At 46.1% G+C, this 21,754-nt stretch overlaps 1 protein-coding gene across 1 annotated transcript in view; it reads right to left on the bottom strand.

Moving 5' to 3' along the window:
- TMPRSS9 (transmembrane serine protease 9) overlaps nt 1–21,754 on the bottom strand; it is a 229,271-nt gene that overhangs the window by 94,733 nt on the left and 112,784 nt on the right. The window contains exons 6-7 of the mRNA XM_069740847.1: nt 17,992–18,105; nt 16,397–16,568 (exon numbers count right to left, since the gene is read on the bottom strand). Of these exons, the coding sequence (XP_069596948.1) occupies nt 16,397–16,568; nt 17,992–18,105 (286 nt within the window). The remainder of the gene's footprint in view (nt 1–16,396; nt 16,569–17,991; nt 18,106–21,754) is intronic.

The following is a 21,754-nucleotide window of genomic DNA, read 5'->3' as shown; positions in this document are numbered from 1 at the left end:
AGGGTCCACAGGGTACAGCAAGTTTGGGACAGTTCTGCCTAGCCCACGGTCTAGGAAACAGTTGGCTGTAGCCGTTCCTCCTCCTCTTCGTCCTCCTGCAGAAGCGAGAGCTCGTCCACAGACCGCAGTCGCACAACCACTCCATCCGCAGCTGCCACTGTTGCACACCAGGTCTCCCATTATGGGGCAGCTACTGGCAAACGTCAGCAGGCTGTATTGGCTATGAAGTGTTTGGGCGACAACAGACACACCGCGGAAGTTCTGTCCGAGTTCTTGCAGAAAGAAACGCAGTCGTGGCTGGGCACTGTAGATCTTGAGGCAGGCAAGGTAGTGAGTGATAATGGAAGGAATTTCATGGCTGCCATCTCCCTTTCCCAACTGAAACACATTCCTTGCCTGGCTCACACCTTAAACCTGGTGGTGCAGTGCTTCCTGAAAAGTTATCCGGGGTTATCCGACCTGCTCCTCAAAGTGCGTGGACTTTGCTCACATATCCGCCGTTCGCCCGTACACTCCAGCCGTATGCAGACCTATCAGCGTTCTTTGAACCTTCCCCAGCATCGCCTAATCATAGACGTTGCAACAAGGTGGAACTCAACACTGCACATGCTTCAGAGACTGTGCGAACAGAGGCGGGCTGTTATGTTTTTGTGGGAGGATACACATACACGGGCAGGCAGTAGGATGGCAGACATGGAGTTGTCAGGTGTGCAGTGGTCGAAGATTCAAGACATGTGTCAAGTCCTTCAGTGTTTTGAGGAATGCACACGGCTGGTTAGTGCAGACAATGCCATAATAAGCATGAGCATCCCCCTAATGTGTCTGCTGATGCAAAGTTTGACGCACATAAAGGATCCGGCGTCTGCAGCAGAGGAAGAGGAAAGCCTTGATGACAGTCAGCCATTGTCTGGCCAGGGCAGTGTACAGGACGAGTTAGCGGGCGAAGAGGAGGAGGAGGACGAGGAGGATGATGGGGATGATTATATTTTTAATGAGGAAGCTTTTCCGGGGCCACTGGAAATTGGTGGCGCGGCAAGGCCGGGTTCTGGTTTTTGGAGGGACACAAGTGACGTGGATTTGCCTGAAACTGCCCCTCAACCAAGCACAACCGCAGATTTGAGAACTGGAACTTTGGCCCACATGGCGGATTATGCCTTACGTATCCTCAAAAGGGACACACGCATAACTAAAATGATGAACGATGACGATTACTGGTTGGCCTGCCTCCTTGATCCTCGCTATAAAGGCAAATTGCAAAATATAATGCCACATGAGAACTTGGAACTAATATTAGCAACCAAACAATCAACTCTTGTTGACCGTTTGCTTCTGGCATTCCCTGCACACAGCGCCCGTGATCGTTCTCACACGAGCTGCAGGGGCCAGCAGACCAGAGGAGTTAGAGGGGCAGAAATCAGAAGTGGCGTTGGCCAGAGGGGTTTTCTGACCAGGTTGTGGAGTGATTTTGCTATGACCGCAGACAGGACAGGTACTGCAGCATCAATTCAAAGTGACAGGAGACAACATTTGTCCAGTATGGTTGCAAACTATTTTTCATCCCTTATCGATGTTCTCCCTCAACCGTCATTCCCATTTGATTACTGGGCATCAAAATTAGACACCTGGCCAGAATTGGCAGAATATGCATTGCAGGAGCTTGCTTGCCCGGCAGCTAGTGTCCTATCAGAAAGAGTATTCAGTGCTGCAGGTTCAATACTAACAGAAAAAAGGACTCGTCTGGCTACCCAAAATGTAGATGATCTAACCTTCATTAAAATGAACCACAACTGGATTTCGAAATCTTTTGCCCCACCTTGCCCGGCTGACACCTAGCTTTCCTATGAAAAGGTCTTGCCTGTGGACTATTCTGAATGCCTTTTCCAATCTCGTAATTTTCTGCACCTGATTGTCCAGCATACGACATGTTTACACCTCACTAAATGGCCAAACTCCCCACACGGGGCCGTGGTATCGACACTTGGCGACAGCACCCGTGAGAGTGCTGTTTGTCTGAAGAGGTGGGTGTGCCCGCTTTTGGTCGACGGCACTGCCACTGGGTCCCTCCTAGTACAATAAAGTGTCTCTGGCGGTGGTGGTGCGCACCCAACATCAGACACACCGTTGTAATATGAGGGGCCCTGGGCCTGTACTGCCGGCCACAAGACAGTTCCCCCCCCCAGCTCAAACACTGCTCTACCACTTGCAAAATTATCTCACAGCTCCACCAATGTTTAGTCTATGCGCTGACATCCTTCAATGCCTGCCACTGACAATACCATTGTATTGACATTTTTGTTATGTTAGGCCTTCGAAGCCTGTCTGCGGTCACTCCTTCCACTATGCCTCCACTGACCACAACACTGCTGCCCGTGTACCCCTGGAACCAATTTAAAATTGCCTACAGCCAGCCCAATTTTTTTATTTTAGGCCTTCGATGCCTGTCTGCGGTCACTCCTTCCACTAGGCCTCCACTGACCACACCACTGCTGCCCGTGTACCCCTGGAACCAATTTAAAATTGCCTACAGCCATGTGTTATTATTTTAGGCCTTCGATGCCTGTCTGCGGTCACTCCTTCCACTAGGCCTCCACTGACCACACCACTGCTGCCCGTGTACCCCTGGAACCAATTTAAAATTGCCTACAGCCAGCCCAATTTTTTTATTTTAGGCCTTCGATGCCTGTCTGCGGTCCGTTCTTTCTACTACTACTACACTGACCAGGCCACTGCTGCCCGTGTACCCCTGGAACCAATTTAAAATTGCCTACAGCCATGTGTTATTATTTTAGGCCTTCGATGCCTGTCTGCGGTCACTCCTTCCACTAGGCCTCCACTGACCACACCACTGCTGCCCGTGTACCCCTGGAACCAATTTAAAATTGCCTACAGCCAGCCCAATTTTTTTATTTTAGGCCTTCGATGCCTGTCTGCGGTCCGTTCTTTCTACTACTACTACACTGACCAGGCCACTGCTGCCCGTGTTCCCCTGGAACCAATTTAAAATTGCCAACAGCAATGTGTTATTATGTTAGGCCTTCGATGCCTGTTTGCGGTCACTCCTTCCAATAGTTCTCCACTGACCAGACCAATGCTGGCCGTGTACCCCTGGAACCCAGCTGAAAGTGCATGTAGCCTCCTTTTTTTCTTTGTTTTATATTTAGAAAGCCCAGATGAACTACGCTGTGCAACGGTTCAAGCTACCCAGTCGACATTTCTTTTGCGAGAAAAGCCATCCCAGCCCTCCACCGGCATGAAAAAGTCTGCATTGTCATAGCACTCAGGCAATCAAACAGTAGAAAGGTGCACCTGACAAGAGACGCATGGACCAGTAGGCATGTCCACAAAAAGTTACGTGTCCATTACGGCGCACTGGGTTAATGTGTTGGATGCATGGTCCACAGGGGACAGCCTACAAAGTCTGTCTGCAGTCCCTAATTCCAATTTTCCTCCGCTGACCACACCACTGCTGCCCGTGTACCCCTGGAACCAATTTTACAGTGTCTACAGCCTAATTTTGTTATGTTAGGCCTACTACGCCTGTCTGCGGTCCCTCCTTCCAATACTCGTCCACTGACCACACCACTGCTGCCCGTGGACCCCTGGAACCTATTTTTAATTGCATAGAGCATCCTTTTTTTAATAGTAGGCGTACAAAGTCTGTCTGCGGTCCACTATTGAAATTGTCCTCCACTGCCCAGAGCACTGCTGCTTGTGAACCCCTGTAACTTTTTTAAGCTGCAGTGAGCCACATTTTTGGGTTAAGTCCTACTACCTGTGTCTGTCTGCGCCACTCAATTCAGCTGTGTTCCTTTGAAAAAAGCTGAGCGTCAATAGTCTTGTTTTCAGCCTCTAGGAATTTTAAAACTGCATTGGGGGTACAACTTTGGTAGGGCTTACTAACGGTGTCTGCCTCCCCAAGGTGTGCCCCAGGTTTCCTCGCCATTGCTTCGATCTTAATGCTCTCGTTTAGTAGTTGTTGGAAACTACACTGCATTAGGCCTACAAATTGGGTATGGGGTGTAGAGAGATGGTGTGTTCCACTCCAAGGTGTTCTCCAGGTTACCTTTCCTGAGCTCCGATCTTCCGGCTCTCGTTTAGTAGTTGTTGGAAACTACACTGCATTAGGCCTACAAATTGGGTATGGGGTGTAGAGAGATGGTGTGTTCCACTCCAAGGTGTTCTCCAGGTTGCCTTTCCTGAGCTTCGATCTTCATGCTCTCGTTTAGTAGTTGTTGGAAACTACACTGCATTAGGCCTACAAATTGGGTATGGGGTGTAGAGAGATGGTGTGTTCCACTCCAAGGTGTTCTCCAGGTTGCCTTTCCTGAGCTTCGATCTTCCGGCTCTCGTTTAGTAGTTCTTGGAAACTACACTGCATTAGGCCTACAAATTGGGTATGGGGTGTAGAGAGATGGTGTGTTCCACTCCAAGGTGTTCTCCAGGTTGCCTTTCCTGAGCTTCGATCTTCCGGCTCTCGTTTAGTAGTTGTTGGAAACTACGCTGCATTAGGCCTACAAATTGGGTATGGGGTGTAGAGAGATGGTGTGTTCCACTCCAAGGTGTTCCCCAGGTTTCCTCGCCAATGCTTCGATCTTCATGCTCTCGTTTAGTAGTTGTTGGAAACTACGCTGCATTAGGCCTACAAATTGGGTATGGGGTGTAGAGAGATGGTGTGTTCCACTCCAAGGTGTTCTCCAGGTTGCCTTTCCTGAGCTTCGATCTTCCGGCTCTCGTTTAGTAGTTCTTGGAAACTACACTGCATTAGGCCTACAAATTGGGTATGGGGTGTAGAGAGATGGTGTGTTCCACTCCAAGGTGTTCTCCAGGTTGCCTTTCCTGAGCTTCGATCTTCCGGCTCTCGTTTAGTAGTTCTTGGAAACTACACTGCATTAGGCCTACAAATTGGGTATGGGGTGTAGAGAGATGGTGTGTTCCACTCCAAGGTGTTCCCCAGGTTTCCTCTCCATTGCTTCGATCTTCATGCTCTCGTTTAGTAGTTGTTGGAAACTACGCTGCATTAGGCCTACAAATTGGGTATGGGGTGTAGAGAGATGGTGTGTTCCACTCCAAGGTGTTCTCCAGGTTGCCTTTCCTGAGCTTCGATCTTCCGGCTCTCGTTTAGTAGTTCTTGGAAACTACACTGCATTAGGCCTACAAATTGGGTATGGGGTGTAGAGAGATGGTGTGTTCCACTCCAAGGTGTTCCCCAGGTTTCCTCTCCATTGCTTCGATCTTCATGCTCTCGTTTAGTAGTTGTAGAAAACTACACTGCATTAGGCCTACAAATTGGGTATGGGGTGTAGAGAGATGGTGTGTTCCACTCCAAGGTGTTCTCCAGGTTGCCTTTCCTGAACTTCTATCTTCAGGCTCTCATTAAATTGTAGTTAAATGGAAAAACTGCATTTGGCGTACTAGTTGGTTTGGGGCCTACTATCAGTGTCTGCCACTCCTTGCTGTTCTCCTGGTTTCCTGTCCTGAAATTCCATTTTCAGGCTCTTGTTAAGTAGTTGTTAATGTTAGACTGCATTTGGCCTACTAGTTGGGTTGGGGCCTACTATCGGTGTCTGCCACTCCTTGCTGTTCTCCTCAACTGAACAAAGCTGGGCCGCCTGTTTACTACGGTTGCCAATTTTGAACTGCATGTCGACTACTTACTGATTTGGGCCTACTCTCTGTGTCAGCCTCTCATTCCAGTTGTCCTCCACTGCAATGCCCCCTGGTTAGTCCTGTGTTACCAATTTTGAACTGCATTTAGCCCACTTTATTCTTTGGGCCTATATCTGTGTTTCCTCCTCATCCTGCCCATTGCCCAGCCAGTGATAGATGAGTCTGCTGGTACATTGACCCATAACGCAAAATTCCCCGTGCACGCTACACAGCAAGATTGTGACCCTGCTGAAAGTCAGGTTCCTCTTCCCGCATACCATACCACCTTACACGGGGACAAAGAGGAAGGTGCAGATGAAAGTGCAGGTTCCTTCATCAGGTGGGGGGAGGAATACTAGTTGGCGACGTCACTGGCACAGGGCCTCTCATAGTACGCAAAAGTGTTGCTGCCGGTGGGAGGCGCCCCCGCCGTGCAAACACACCGCTGTACTTTGAGGGGCCCTGTGCCAGTGCCAATGCCAACGAGTGGGCCCCCCCTGCTTGCTCAGGATCACAGCACTTGCAAAGTTTAAATACTTACCTCTCCCTGCTCCACTGCCGTGACGTGGTCCAGATTTACTGGGCCCACTAATTACTTGAACCAGCCCTACCCCCCACAACTTTAGCCAAATGACCCCCAATTTCAAATGCCTTCCAATTATTATAAGGTAAATTACGATTGACAAGCTTCTTTAACAAGAATGGATGTTTTTGCCATTAAAATGGGCAGTGTAGGTGTTTTCCTGGCCTCCACTCACTGCCGACTATGCTCCCCCATTGACTTGCATTGGGTTTCGTGTTTCGGGCGATACCCGACTTTTCGCGATAATCGGCCGATTCCACTCGACTCGACTTCTAAGATAGTCGGGTTTCGCGAAACACGGCTCGACTCTAAAAAGGTCAAGGTCGCTCAACCCTAGTGTTGAGCTCAACATGTTTCAGTACTGCTAGACACACAAAAAAAAGGGGATCCGCCATACTCCTTGCATACCCTGAGCACCTGATGGAAACTCAAGTAGCGAGCACTTGCGCTGAACATTATTGTTTTTTTTTTGCTTTTGAAAAAACCTCAATTCTAACCCCAACCTTAACCCTAACCCTAACACAACTCTAACATCAGCCCTAACCCTAACACAACTCTAACCCCAACCCTCATCCCAACTGCAAATAGAAACTTTTTTTTATAATTTTTATCTAAGGGGACTGGCACTGGATTTGATCCCTGTAATAGGGTCTGCCACAGTTATCAAAATGAACCAATAGGAAAAATTGCGTATTGTTGCAGGGTACCGGCCGGCAGATCTTGGTAGGCGCACAGCGTATGCGCCCAACATTTTTTTCCCAGGAAGATGAGGCCGGGCCAGGCGTCGGATCAGAAGGTCCTGGGGATAGCAAAGGTATCAGAGGGTCTCGGGGTATATCATGTCAGAAGCGAGAGAAATCATTGTAACAGTGGACTCACTTTTTTTTGTGATCACAGTTATTCATTGAATAATGGCGATCACATGATTCGGGACTGGAAAATCTGGCCCTGATCATGTTCTTCCCTGGTAGCCAAGACCCCGGAGATTTTCCAACTCTGGGAGGCGCTACAGCCTTATTCCCGATTGCCATTTTAAAATGGCGATGAGGGAATAAGTACTTCTAATGGCCGCCGTTTTAATGCGTATCGGCGTTCATTAAGGGGTTAAATATCATTACTCTATTTACCAGAGGTCAATTATATAGTGATGTCCTAAACTGGTGATTGATCATATTATCCCTGGTTAGCCAAATAGATTGGCACACTGAATGACAGAAATGTAAATGGCACCCCTGCTCCTTGATGACTCATACTAATGAAAACCCTGATTTATTCCTAAGGACTTTGTAGTATACAAAAAGTCAAAGAAGCAATCGCTACCTTTTATCAAAGAGCATGCAAGTAAATACTGATGCACATACAGTTCTGGTTGAAAGTGTTGGCACCCTTAAAATTGTTCCAGAAAATGAAGTATTTCTCCAAGAAAATTATTGCAATTACACATGTTTTGTTATACACGTTTATTTCTTTTATGTGGAACAACACAAAAAAACCATAAAAGGCAAATTGGACATAATTTCACACAAAATCCCCACTAATGGGCTGGACAAAATTGTTGGCACATTTCCAAAATTGCGGGAAAGTAACTTTGTTCCAAGCATGTGATGCTCGTTCAAACTCACCTGTGGCAGCTAAAAGATGTTCATATTAAAATCACTCCTGAATCTAGATAGAAAGGGGAGACGTTGATTCAATCTTTGCATTGTGTGTCTGTGGGTGCCACAATAAGCATGGAGAACAGAAAGAGGAGAGGAGAACTGTCTGAGGACTCAAGAAACAAAATTATTGAAAAATATAAAAAATCTCAAGGTTACAAGTCCATCTCAAGAGATCTTGATGTTCCTTTGTCCACGGTGCACAACATACCGTATTTTCCGCTTTGTAAGACGCACTTTATTTCCCCCAAATTTGGGGGGGAAATGTGGGTGCGTCTAACAAAGCGGATATACCGCTTACCATTACAGGCTGGGAGGAGGGGGTGTCCGCCGCCGCTACCGCCTGCCGCCGCTGTCGTCCACCGCCACTGCCGGGGTTGTCCGCTGCTGCCCCGGGTGATGCTGAAGGCTCCGGTGCTGCGGGGGGCTCTGGCGACATTTTGTGAAAGACCAGAGCCCCCCGGCAGTTCTTCCATGCGTTCCAGTATGACTAATTCCGGGAAAATGGCCGCCGGAATCTCGGGAGATGAGATTTCAGCGCTGAGATCTCATCTCTCGAGATTCCGGCGGCCATTTTCCCGGAGTTAGTTCCAGTATGACTGACTCCGGGAAAATGGCCGCCGGAATCTCGGGAGATGAGATTTCAGCGCTGAGATCTCATCTCTCGAGATTCCGGCGGCCATTTTCCCGGAATTAGTCATACTGGAACGCATGGAAGAACTGCCGGGGGGCTCTGGTCTTTCACAAAATGTCACCAGAGCCCCCCGCAGCACCGGAGACAGCCCTACAGCACAGGAGCCCCCTGCAGACCCCTCATCCCAGCCTGCAGCAAAGGAGCCCCCTGCAGACCCCTCATCCCAGGCTGCAGCACAGGAGCCCCCCTGCAGCACAGGAGCCCCCTGCAGACCCCCTCATCCCAGCCTGCAGCAATGCTCCACTCCTGCCTCCGGCAACAAGCCTGGGACCCTGATCCACCACAACCACAACCCCTGGTAAGTAATAAGACGCATGGATTATAAGACGCCCCACCAATTTATTAAAAAATAGTTTTTTCCTATTTTTCTCCTCAAAATTTGGGGTGCGTCTTATAATCCGGAGCGTCTTACAAAGCGAAAAATACGGTAATCTAGAAGTTTACAATCCATAGCACTGTACCGAATCTCTCTGGACGTGGACAGCAGATAAAAATTAATGAAAGTTTGAAATGCAGAATAGTCTGGATGGTGGATAAGCAGCGCAATCTAGTTCCAAAGAAATTCAAGCTGTCCTGCAGACTCAGGGTGCATTAGTGTCAGTGTGAACTATCTTCTGACTTTTGAATAAAATGATATGCTATGGCAGCAAGCTAAGGATAACCCCACTGCTGACTCAACAACATAAAATAGACAGACTGTAGTTTGTCAAAATGTATTTCCTTCTGGGAAAGTGTCTTGTGGACATGTAAGGGGGAACAGAGACTGGTTCATGCCCCACATTCCTTACATACGTCCCTTAAGGACTGATATATTTCTTGTTGTAATGTTATGTTGTGTAATGTCCTGTATATATGCATATTACCTCATATGTCTTATAATGCTGTTATAATGTCTAATGTACATATATTCTTTGAATTATGCGATGTAAGGAAAGTGTAGAACTTAGAATTAGCCCACTAGGGGTAGCACAATAGAATAATATAGGAATCAGTTTACCAATAGGATTTAGTTAGGAGGGGCCAACTGGGAGCAAGTAATAGAGCTTCCTGAGTTGCGTTAGTTGGGGCTGGGAGCCCAAACGAGTCAGTTGAGTCATGTAACGTTTAAAGCCCCCGTCACACATAGCGAGACCGCTAGCGAGATCGCTGCTGAGTCACAAGTTTTGTGACGCAACAGCGACCTCAGTAGCGATCTCGCTATGTGTGACACGTAGCAGCGACCAGGCCCCTGCTGTGAGATCGCTGGTCGTGTCGGAATGGCCTGGACCATTTTTTGATCGTTGAGGTCCCGCTGGGTAGCACACATCACTGTGTTTGACACCTTACCAACGACCTCGTTGACAGGACGTCCCATTGAATCGTCATGAAATAGCATCGTTGTACAGGTCGCTACAGGTCGCCGCATCGCTGCTGCGTCGTTGGGGAGATCTCACTGTTTGACATCTCACCAGCGACCACATAGCGACGCAGCAACGATCCCTGACAGGTCGTATCATTGTTGGGATCGCTTAAGCGTCACTATGTGTGACGGGGCCTTAAGCAAGGAGCCCAGCCTTCCAGGGCCTATGGGCTGAAGGTCACTTTGTAGTGGCGGTGTAAGGAGGTGAAGAGGAAGACGAGCCCAAAGGAGGTTGCTTTCCCTGCTACTTACTTGGAACCACTTAGTTGGACAGCTGGGTTGTTGGGGGGAGGACAGAAGACGATGTGACTGCTGGGGGAGGAGAGGAAGAGAGAGGAGTGTGGTCAGAAAAGAGCGGGAAAGCAGAGCACGTGGGACAGAGGGGACAGCATGCGAGAGAGAAAGCAGGCTGCAGCGCCGCGCTCCCCACGTAAGAGAGCTCCCCGTGAGGGCACTGAGGCTGAGATACCCACCATAGTGAAGGCTGTATGTGAGGGTGTGGACTCGGAAGCCTCCGTAATCAGAGAAGACTTTTCCCCTGACAGTGCAGAGACAGTGAACCGAGCGCGCATCCCCGGTGACCGCAGTGACAAGCCAAGACCCCTGAGTGTGATAAGTAAACTGTCCAGTGTGTGTGTAGCATTGCTACTGCAGAGAGACTGCAAGCCCAACATATAGAGACTCCTGCAGCAGTGTGACTGTGCTACTTCCTGCTTCCAGTTTCACTCTAAGAAAAAGACTGCAAAGATTTAACCCCGGAGTCTCCAGTTCCCAGGAGACAGAGGAGAGACTTCAGAATCTTCAAGTGCTGCTGGTGACTGTACCCACGTTGGAATAAGTACCCTCCAGTCAGGACCTCGCTGGACTGATAAGGTACAAGAACACTCTTTAACCATTTATATTCCACTTAACTGTTTCATAGCTTCAGTTAGCTTGCTGTGTATTGTTATACTGTTTACTTTATCTCTACTAACCCCCTGTATTCTCCCTGCGAGGAGAATCTTAAGGTACCGTCACACTAGACGATATCGCCAGCGATCCGTGACGTTGCAGCGTCCTCGCTAGCGATATCGTCCAGTGTGACAGGCAGCAGCGATCAGGCCCCTGCTGGGAGATCGCTGGTCGGGGAAGAAAGTCCAGAACTTTATTTCGTCGCTGGACTCCCCGCAGACATCGCTGAATCGGTGTGTGTGACACCGATTCAGCGATGTCTTCACTGGTAACCAGGGTAAACATCGGGTAACTAAGCGCAGGGCCGCGCTTAGTAACCCGATGTTTACCCTGGTTACCATCGTAAAAAAACAAACAGTACATACTTACATTCAGCTGTCTGTCCCTTGCCGTCTGTTTGCTGCACTGACTGCTGGCCGCAAAGTGAAAGTGAAAGCACAGCACAGCGGTGAGTCACACAGCGGTGACTCACCGCTGTGGCTGTGCTCTGCTTTCACTTTGCGGCCAGCAGTCAGTGCAGCAAACAGACAGCAAGGGACAGATAGCTGAATGTAAGTATGTACTGTTTGTTTTTTTACGATGGTAACCAGGGTAAACATCGGGTTACTAAGCGCGGCCCTGCGCTTAGTTACCCGATGTTTACCCTGGTTACCGGGGACCTCGGGATCGTTGGTCGCTGGAGAGCGGTCTGTGTGACAGCTCCCCAGCGACCAAACAGCGACGCTGCAGCGATCCGGATCGTTGTCGGTATCGCTGCAGCGTCGCTAAGTGTGACGGTACCTTTACTCCTGTTAATAAATCCCCCTCAACAGTGGGTCTGTCTGTTCCGTGGTGACATACTCAACCCTGCACGCTATTATAGCGGAATACAGAGTAGCATCAGGATGGTAGCGGCTAACTTCAGTTGAACGATTCCAAATGTCTGGGTCAAAACGGACAGGGGATTCCTGAAGCAGGTTGATCTGACCGGTCATGAAGCTGTGATATTCCTGGAGGAGTGAGAGACAGCATAGGGAATGGAAAAGTTATGCTCTGTGGAGAACCTTGTGCTGCCTTTGTGATGAAACTGGATGCGCTGTGTAAAGAACTGAGTAAAGTGATTTTGTTGGAACTGGATATGGACTCTGACTGTCATTGCGTGATATTCAAAGGAAGAAAGCCCCAGCAGACCGGAGTGGACTCTGATGTGCAAGTACGTAAATTACCAAGTGCACAACAGAAGGGACAATGTGTTTATGTGACAAAGGGCCAGGGTGTGCTATTACAACCACCCTCAGACACGACTACCTCCTTGGCCCCTGTTACAGACAGATGTGACTAAGATAGAGCTTTTTGGTAAAGCACATCATTCTACTGTTTACCGAAAATGGAATGAGACCTACAAAGATCACAGTACCTACAATCATATATGTTGGAGGTTCAAAGATGTGTTGGGACCGTTTTCCTGCATCTGGCACTGAGTGCCTTGACTGTGTGCAAGGCATCATAAAATTAAAGATTACCAAAGAATTTTGGGTTGCAATGGGGTTTGCGTTTTAGGTCATTTGTCTTCCAGCAGAACAATGACCCCAAACATATCCTCAAGAGGCACCTAGAAATGGATGGAAACAAAGCTTTTGAGAGTTCTAAAGTGGCCAGCAATGAGTCCGGATCTAAATCTTATTGAACAACTGTGGAGATATGTTAAAATTCCTGTTGGGAGAAGGCACCCTTCAAATATGAGAGACCTGCAGAAGTTTACATAAAAGAGTGAAGAAAAATTCCAGTTGAGAAGTCTAAGAACCTTGAGGATTGCTGATTGCAGTTATTTATTCCAAAAGGTGTGCAACCAAAAATTAAGTTGATTGTGTCAAAAATTTTGTCTGGCCCATTTTTGGGATTTTGTATGAAATTATGTTAAATTTGCCTTTTTTTCTCTGTTTTTTTGTGCTGTTCTAATACATACAAAGGAAATAAGTGTATAACAAATCATTTTAATTATTTTCTTGGAGAAATACTTCATTTTTCTGCAACAATTTTAAGGGTGCCAACACTTTTGGACGTGACTGTACAAGTTGTTATAGAGCCAAAAGACTTCCTGTTTATACAAAGACAAGAGAAAAGAGACAAATTGACAGAGTAGAAAGCCAATTGTAAGGACACAGTGCTATATAATACTAGATGGTGGCCCGATTCTAACGCATCGGGTATTCTAGAATATGTATAGTAGTATATAGCACAGCCAACGCAGTATATAACACAGCCCACGTAGTATATAACACAGCCCACATAGTATATAACACAGCCACGTAGTATATAACACAGCCCACGCAGTATATTGCCCAGCCACTTAGTATATAGCACAGCCACTTAGTATATAGCACAGCCCACACAGTATATAACACAGCCCACGTAGAATATAACACAGCCCACATAGTATATAACACAGCCCACGTAGTATATATCACAGCCCACATAGTATATAGCACAGTCACGTAGTATATAGCACAGCCCACGCAGTATATAACACAGCCCACATAGTATATAACACAGCCCACATAGTATATAGCACAGCCACGTAGTATATAGCACAGCCATGTAGTATATCACACAGCCCACATAGTATATAACACAGCCCACGTAGTATATAGCACAGCCCACGCAGTATATAACACAGCCCACGTAGTATATAGCACAGCCACGTAGTATATAGCACAGCCCATGTAGTATATCACACAGCCCACATAGTATATAACACAGCCCACGTAGTATATAGCACAGCCCACGCAGTATATAACACAGCCCATGTAGTATATAGCACAGCCCATGTAGTATATAGCACAGCCCACATAGTATATAACACAGCCACATAGTATATAGCACAGCCACATAGTATATTGCCCAGCCACGTAGTATATTGTACAGCCACGTAGTATATAGCACAGCCCACGTAGTATATAGCACAGAGACGTATTATATAACACAGGCCTCATAGTATATAACACAGGCCATGCAGTATATAACACAGACCACGTAGTATCTAACACAGCCAACGTAGTATATAGAAATGTGGGCACCATATCCCTGTTAAAAAAAAGAATTAAAATAAAAAATAGTTATGGTATATACTCACCTTCCAGTGGCCCCCGGATCCAGCCCAGGCATACGCAGCATCAATAGTAAAAAGTTGGTCACACAGGGTTGATAGGAGCGTTAACGGACTGTTTTACACCGCGTTATGCCGCGGTGTAACGCAGTCCATTTAACGGACTGCTAAACCGCAATGGGGGCACTGACTGGAGGGCAGTAGGGAGGCGGCAATGACAGGAGTGGAGTTGGGAAGGGCGAATTCGCGGCCGGACTGTACGGGATTTCCGTCACAGACAAACAGACGGAAGTGACCCTTAGACGATTATATAGATAGATGATGATTGCAATAAATTAAGAGGATAAACATTTTGATGGGAGTGATTCTTTAACCCCTTTATGACCAATGATGTATGTGTATGTCATAGGTCGCCTCTCCCTCTGTGACGTGGGCTCCGGCACTGAGCCTGCATCTTTTCAAGCACATGACAGCTGATCTGATCAGGTGTTATGTGCCCCTAACAGCTGCAGGTGGAATCGCAATCCACCAATGGCTATTATATTAAAAGCCAATGTCAATTTCTGACAGTGGCACTTAACATGCCCACGCTGGAAGCGCGTCACTAGCACCGCCCATCTGTGCCACTGTTACATGATTGGTTGGCATGACAACCCGGGGTCTGCAAGAGACCCCCGTGGTTGACATTGCCGATCTGCTATGAATGCCGCCTCAAGGACGGCATTCATAGCAGATGAACATTTTAGCTACACATAGCAGGGCTGAAGGCCTACTGTGTGTAGCACAAGCGATCAGAAGATCGCATCTTCAAGTCTCCTATAGAGACTATTGAAGCAAGTAAAAAATAAAAGATTTTCCAAAATTTAAAATCTATAACAGTTCAAATCGCCTCCCTTTTGCCCCATTCAAAATAAAACAATAAAAAAATATATATACAAATATTTGGCATTGCCAAGTTCAGAAACGCCCGATCTATCAATATATAAAAAGAATTAATCTGATCGGTAAGCATCGTAACAAAAAAAAAATCAAACCGCCAGAATTACATTTTTTGGTTGCCACAACATTGCAATGAATGCAGTAACGGTGATCAAAAGATCGTTATCCATCCTCAAATCATATCAATAAAAACATCAGCTTGGTGCATAAAATATAAGCCCTCACCCAGCCCCTGATTCCGAAAAATGGAGACGCTAGGGATCTTGGAAAATTTATTTATTTTTACAAATTTGGGATTTTTTGTTTACCAGTTAAATATAACAGAACCTATACATATTTGGTAGCTGCAAACTCGTAATGGCATGGAAAATCATAATAGGAGGTCAATTTTAGCATTTAGTGAACATGGTAAAAAAACTCAACAGGGTACAAAAAAAAAAAAGAAAAAAAAACCCAATGTGGAATTGCAGTTTTTTGCAACTTCACCTCACTTGGAATTTTTTTCCTGTTTACCAGTTCAGTAAAACCAATGGTGTCGTTCAACAGTTTAACTAGTCCCACAAAAACCAAGCACTCACATTGACAGAAAAATAAAGAAGTTATGGCTCCGGGAAGAAGGGGACCAAAAAAAGAAAAATGCAAAAATGAAAAATCTGTAGGTGGTGAAGGGGTAAAGGTAATCGGTGCTTTGGGATGTCTTGTGTAAATAAGGTTTTTATTCTTTTACAGGGAACCTGTCAGTAGATTTTTGCTATGTAATCTGAAAGTACCATAAAGTAGGAGCAGAAACTCTGATTCCAGTGATGTGTCACTTAGTTGTCTTTGTTTTCTCTGTTTCAATACAATCAGTGTCAGCAGGAGATTATCACTACAGGACAACTGGCCTCATGCCTCCTAGTCCAACCACACTCCCAGCACTGATTAGCAGCGCTCTGTCACTATACATTGTACACAGAAAGCTGTGATGTAGGCAGGTTATGTAAACTCTGGGAGATCTGTAGGAGAGAAACCTGTGGTTCTACCATAACTGCTGCACCCAGGAAACCAAGTGATACATTGCTGGAATTGGGGTGTCTGTCCCTACCTCATGCTGCTTTCAGATTACATAGCAAAAAGCCTGCAGATTCTTTTTAAAGTATTGAGTAATATCATCCTGTAGGTGCCATTTTTGATGCTTACAATAGATTTTTTCATGATTGATAATGAATGGTATATCTATGCATCCACACTTCTGCACTTTTCAATGAGCATGCCCACAACATACTCCCTCAGAAATAGCAAAATAGGTTTCATTACCTTCGAAAACAAGGGAATAGAACCTAATCACCATTAGGAACATGCCCTTACCAGATCATACACACTTATTATATAGTTGCAATTAATGACTTGTACTCTTTGAAATAAAAGAATGCTGGAATTAGATCTAAAATCCAGCTATACTTACTCATTGAAGCAGTGAGCTGCTGACACCAGCCACTTAGCACTTATTATGGTGGCTCCACAGAAGTGTTCATTGTTCTCTCGGAGGCTAACCTGCCATGGAAACTCTCCTTTTGAAGCATCTGACCCGCCAACTATTCTGTTGGCTTTTTGCATAGCAGGTCGAGTACCACAGTCTAAAGGAACAGTAAGAAGGACATAATAAGCAGTCACCACTGAATAACTAATAGTCAAATGAGTAAAGCCCCTTACACATCACATTCAGGAGATAGTCACTCCCATACATCTTTTTAAATAAAAAGGAGTAATGGATCCAGGCAGAAGGCAAGACGAAAAGGTCTCTAGGGAAATATAGGGGAATGTTTCCTCTCTCCCTTGTGTCACAATCCGAAATCCGTTTTTATGTCAAAAGATTTGTGTTATGTTTGTCTTATCCTGCAAGAATTGCTCTAGGCTTAAGGTACCTTCACACTGAGCAACTTTAGAACGATAATGATAGCGATCCGTGACGTTGCAGCGTCCTGGCTAGCGATATCGTTGTGTTTCACACGCAGCAGCGATCAGGATCCTGCTGTGACATCGCTGGTCGGAGCTAGAAGGCCAGAACTTTATTTCGTCGCTGGATCACCCGCTGACATCGCTGAATCGGCGTGTGTGACGCCGATCCAGCGATGTGTTGACTTGTAACAAGGGTAAACATCAGGTTACTAAGCGCAGGGCCGCGCTTAGTAACCCGATATTTACCCTGGTTACCATTGTAAATGTAAAAAAAAAAAACACTACATACTTACATTCCGGTGTCTGTCGCGTCCCCCGGCGTCAGCTTCCCTGCACTGTACCAGCGCCGGCCGGCCGTAAAGCAGGGCACAGCGGTGACATCACCGCTCTGCTTTACGGCCGGCGCTTACACAGTGCAGGGAAGCTGACGCCGGGGAACGCGACAGACACCGGAATGTAAGTATGTAGTGTTTAGGTTTTTTTACATTTACAATGGTAACCAGGGTAAACATCGGGTTACTAAGCACGGCCCTGCGCTTAGTAACTCGATGTTTACCCTGGTTACTCGGGGACTTCGGCATCGTTGGTCGCTGGAGAGCTGTCTGTGTGACAGCTCTCCAGCGACCACACAACGACTAAACAGCGACGCTGCAGCGATCGGCATCGTTGTCTATATCGCTGCAGCGTCGCTTAATGTGACGGTACCTTTATACTTTTTAGTGCAGACTATCCTTCGGAAACAAAAACATGCAACAGATGTTTTACAATGGAAGTTAGTCAGTGACATTTACGAGGAAATCTAGGAAATATTTGTGTATTTTTATCTTGAAAAAGGCACTAGTCTGGCACCAAAAATCGTTAGTTATTAATAAAAACTTTGTTCTATACGCCAAGACTCCATCATTCCCGCAGCACAGCGGCCGAACGTGACACCTCCTAATCTGGCAAACTTGCAACTGTATGGCATACATATGCATAAGATGGGCCATACATATCTGGAGATGTGGTATAAATAAGCGTTATCAATCATAAAAATGTGTTTATTAAAAATTGAAATTTTAATGGGGCAAATTTACTATCAATTTTGACATGCAAACTCACTGCAGTTCTTCTCATCTGATCCATCCTTGCAATCGCGAACGCTGTCACATTCTGGGTTTTGCTTTACAATGCATTGACTGTTCTTGCAGGCAAATACTTGAGGTGGGCAATTTCCTGTAGTGGGAGCAACAAGACAGTAGCAACTGAGTATCAAATCAAAGCTATGGGGTCTACTCAGATCGGGTAAGGGTTAAGTCACCACATCAATACCCACCAACTTTGAAAGCATCAACTACCTGATTTGAAATAAAGGGACTTTAGTGTTCTACTTCTGTGTAAAAAGTACCAGCACAATTATACTAACTTCTTCACTCACCACCTTTTTTTATGAGAATAAATGCAATGTACAATCTTCCATGGTTTATGTGTTGACACTTTATTCACTAAATTAATTTGTAGCATTCTCAGCTGTTTCTACGATTGCTCACAAACATGGATTTTGCATAGCGCCAACATGCAGACTTAGTTCACATTAGTCACTTGTAAAATGTGAGAGTAAATTTATCACTCATACTCATCTATATAAAGCTGAGTGTATGTATGTGTGTGTAGGTATCAAGCCACGCCCACTCCACATAGCCCTGCCCACTCCACATAGCCATACTCATTTCATACGCAAAGCCCCATCCACACGGCCCACGTTGTTAGCGCACACGGGCGGAGACACATTCACCTCAAAATCCACCCTGCAAAAAACTCATCAGCTTCGATGTCCCAGCCACTGCGAACTACAATCAGGGCTGCCGCCTTCAGAGTAAGCGTGCGCAGCAAGCACAGGCCATATCTAGCTTCATCGTGTTGGGAGGAGCCTCATGGATTATACCACTGTGCTCATAACAGGAAGTTGCTGTGCAAATGGAAGAGAGGAGTGAGGTGAAAATGAGAGTAGTGAGGGGAAAATGAGAGAAGTGAGGGGAAAATAGTGGTGTGAGGTCAAAATGACAGGTGTGAGGGGGAAAAAAGAGAGAAGTGAATGGGGAAATGAGAGTCGTGAGGGGAAAATGAGAGAAGTGAGGGGAAAATAGTGGTGTGAGGTCAAAATGACAGGTGTGAGGGGGGAAAAAGAGAGAAGTGAATGGGGAAAAAGAGAGGTGTGAGGGGGGAAATGAGAGTCGTGAGGGGAAAATGAGAGTTGTGATGGGAAAATTAGAGAAGGAGGTGATGCTGCAGTATGAGGCTGTGTATAGAGAAGAGTGAGGTGTTGCAATTGGATGCTGTGTATAAGGCCACATTCACATGTTCAGTATTTGGTTAGTATTTTACCTCAGCATTTATAAGCCAAAACCATGAGTGGGAGAAAAATACAGAAGTGGTGAACGTGTTTCTAATATACTTTTCCTCTGATTGTTTTACTCCAAGTTTTAGCTTACAAATACTGATGTAAAAATATTGACCAAATACGAAGTCTAAATGAGAAAAGTGTGGTGCTGCAGAAGAAGTAGGTTGTGTATATGATACTCTTTACTGCAATTAGTGCAATTTCTCTCGGGATCATTATAATTTGCTATAACTAACTACAGTTAGTTATTATGTCCGGGCTCTTCAGCCAGTGTTACAGATAAGAATTTGAATATTGGAATAAAACCAATAGCATGTTCAACTTTCTGCCAGACACAGGTTTCACCTCTTCTGTTGCTTCTTCTAGGGCATACAGTGGCTTGCAAAAGTATTCACCCTCCTTCGCATTTTTCGTGTATGGCTACCTCACAACCTGGAATTTCACTTTTTTTGAGGGTTTGCATCAGTTCATGTAAAATGCATGCCTACAACTCATGGTTTTTCTTTTTATTGTGAAGCAAACAACAAATAGGACAAAATAACTGAAAACTTCAGTGTGCATAACTATTCACCCCAATTATTATTTAAATTACAGCTGCAAGTCACTTTAGATAAGTCTCTATTGATACGTCTTGCCACTGGGATTTTTGACAATTCCTCAAGGCAAAACTGCTGCATCTTCTTCAAGTTAGATGGCTTCCTTTGGTGAAGAGCAATCTTCAAGCCTGACCACATATTTTCAATTGGATTAAGGTTTGGGCTTTGACTAGGCAACTCCAAAACATTTACACATTTTAACTTAAACCACTTGAGTATTGCTTTGGTAGGATGCTTTGGGTCATTGTCTTGTTGGAAGGTGAACCTCTGTACCAGTCTCAAATCATTGACAGACTGAAACAGACTTTGCTCAAGAATTTCCCTGTATTTCACACTATTCATTTTCCCATCGACTTGGACCATTTTCCCTGTTTCTGCTGCCTGAAAACATCCACATAACATGATGGTGCCACCACCACCATGTTTCACTATGGGGATGGTGTTCTTGGAGTGATGAACTGTCTTGGTTTGGCACCAGATATAGTGTTTACCTTGGTGGCCAAAAAGTTCAATTTTGGTCTCATCTGACCACAGCACCTTCCTCCATACATTTGAAGAGTCTCCCACATGTCTTTTAGCAAACTCAAAATGAACCTTACAATTATTGTGCGCAAGTAAAGGCTTTTTTTCTGCCCACTCTTCCATAAAGGCAACCTCTATGGAGTGCATGGCTATAGTGGTCTCATGGACAGATACTCCAGTCTCTGCTTGGGAACTCTGCAGCTCCTCCAGGGTTACCTTTGGTCTCTAAGCTGCCTCTGATTAATGGCCTTTCTCAACAACTTTGTGCCTTGCCTGTTTGGAGATCTCCTTTGTCTTCATTGTGTTGTTTGGTTAGTGGTACATGAAGAGGTCGGTTGAGGCAGAGGCGGCCGGTGCCTCGGGGGAGCACAGCGACCCCCAACCCAAGGCACGAAAAGGGAGTAAGGAGAAGGGGAAGGGAGGTGAGCGGGGCCAGAAATAAGGGCTTGATGCAAGAGCTCACCTTCCTGTGCCGTTCTCCACCACAAAAACTTCCAGGGGTCTACTGTATACTGCCCCTATTGGTCAAATAATCAATAGATTTGGTTTCCAGAACTATCTCTATGCTGATGACACCCAATTATACAGTTCTCCTGATATCATGCCTGCCTTTTTAGATAACACCAGTGATTGTCTTACTGCTGTCTCTAATATCATGTCCTCCCTCTATCTGAAACTGAACCTGTCAAAAACTGAACTCCTTGTGTTTCCTCCCTCTACTAATGTACCTATGCCCGACATTACCATTTCCGTGGGTGGTTCCACCTTTACTCCCCAGCAACACGCCCGCTGTCTTGGGGTCATACTTGATTCCGAGCTTTCATTCACCCCCATATCCGATCACTGGTTCACTCTTGTCATCTGCACCTCAAAAACATTTATAGAATTCGACCCTGTTAAGGACCGGCGGAACGCACCAAGTATAGATAATATGAAACTAGGTGCGTTCGCAGTCCGAGGTCCACCGTGCAGGTAAAAGACCCTGCTGCTAGTAAGACGGACTATATGGCGGTACTAAGTATACACACATGGGTTAACTTCACCCTGCGGGAAGGAAGCGATCCTGTTGCGTCACAGGACCGCAGTACCGCACATAGAGCGCGAGCAAGAAGTCAGCGAACTCAACCCCTACACAGGATCTAAGTCCGATTAGACACTTGCTGGCACAACACCGCAACTGGGTGTGTAAGGAAACTTATAAAATAGTATCTATAGGCACGAGAGTGCGTGCACTGACGGACGCCTCTAACCACCCAGGCTTGGGTAAGGAAAGTGCAGAAGAAGCGCACGGCGCCGTACTGGTGGGCACAGCAACAGGTTGCTGTGATGTGTGTTACATGCAGATGGCTAGTCGGGCGCTAGATAG

The sequence above is a fragment of the Ranitomeya imitator genome, chromosome 1 (assembly GCF_032444005.1).
Source record: "Ranitomeya imitator isolate aRanImi1 chromosome 1, aRanImi1.pri, whole genome shotgun sequence".
Taxonomy (NCBI): Eukaryota; Metazoa; Chordata; class Amphibia; order Anura; family Dendrobatidae; genus Ranitomeya; species Ranitomeya imitator.
This window is presented reverse-complemented; position numbering and strand designations above follow the sequence as displayed.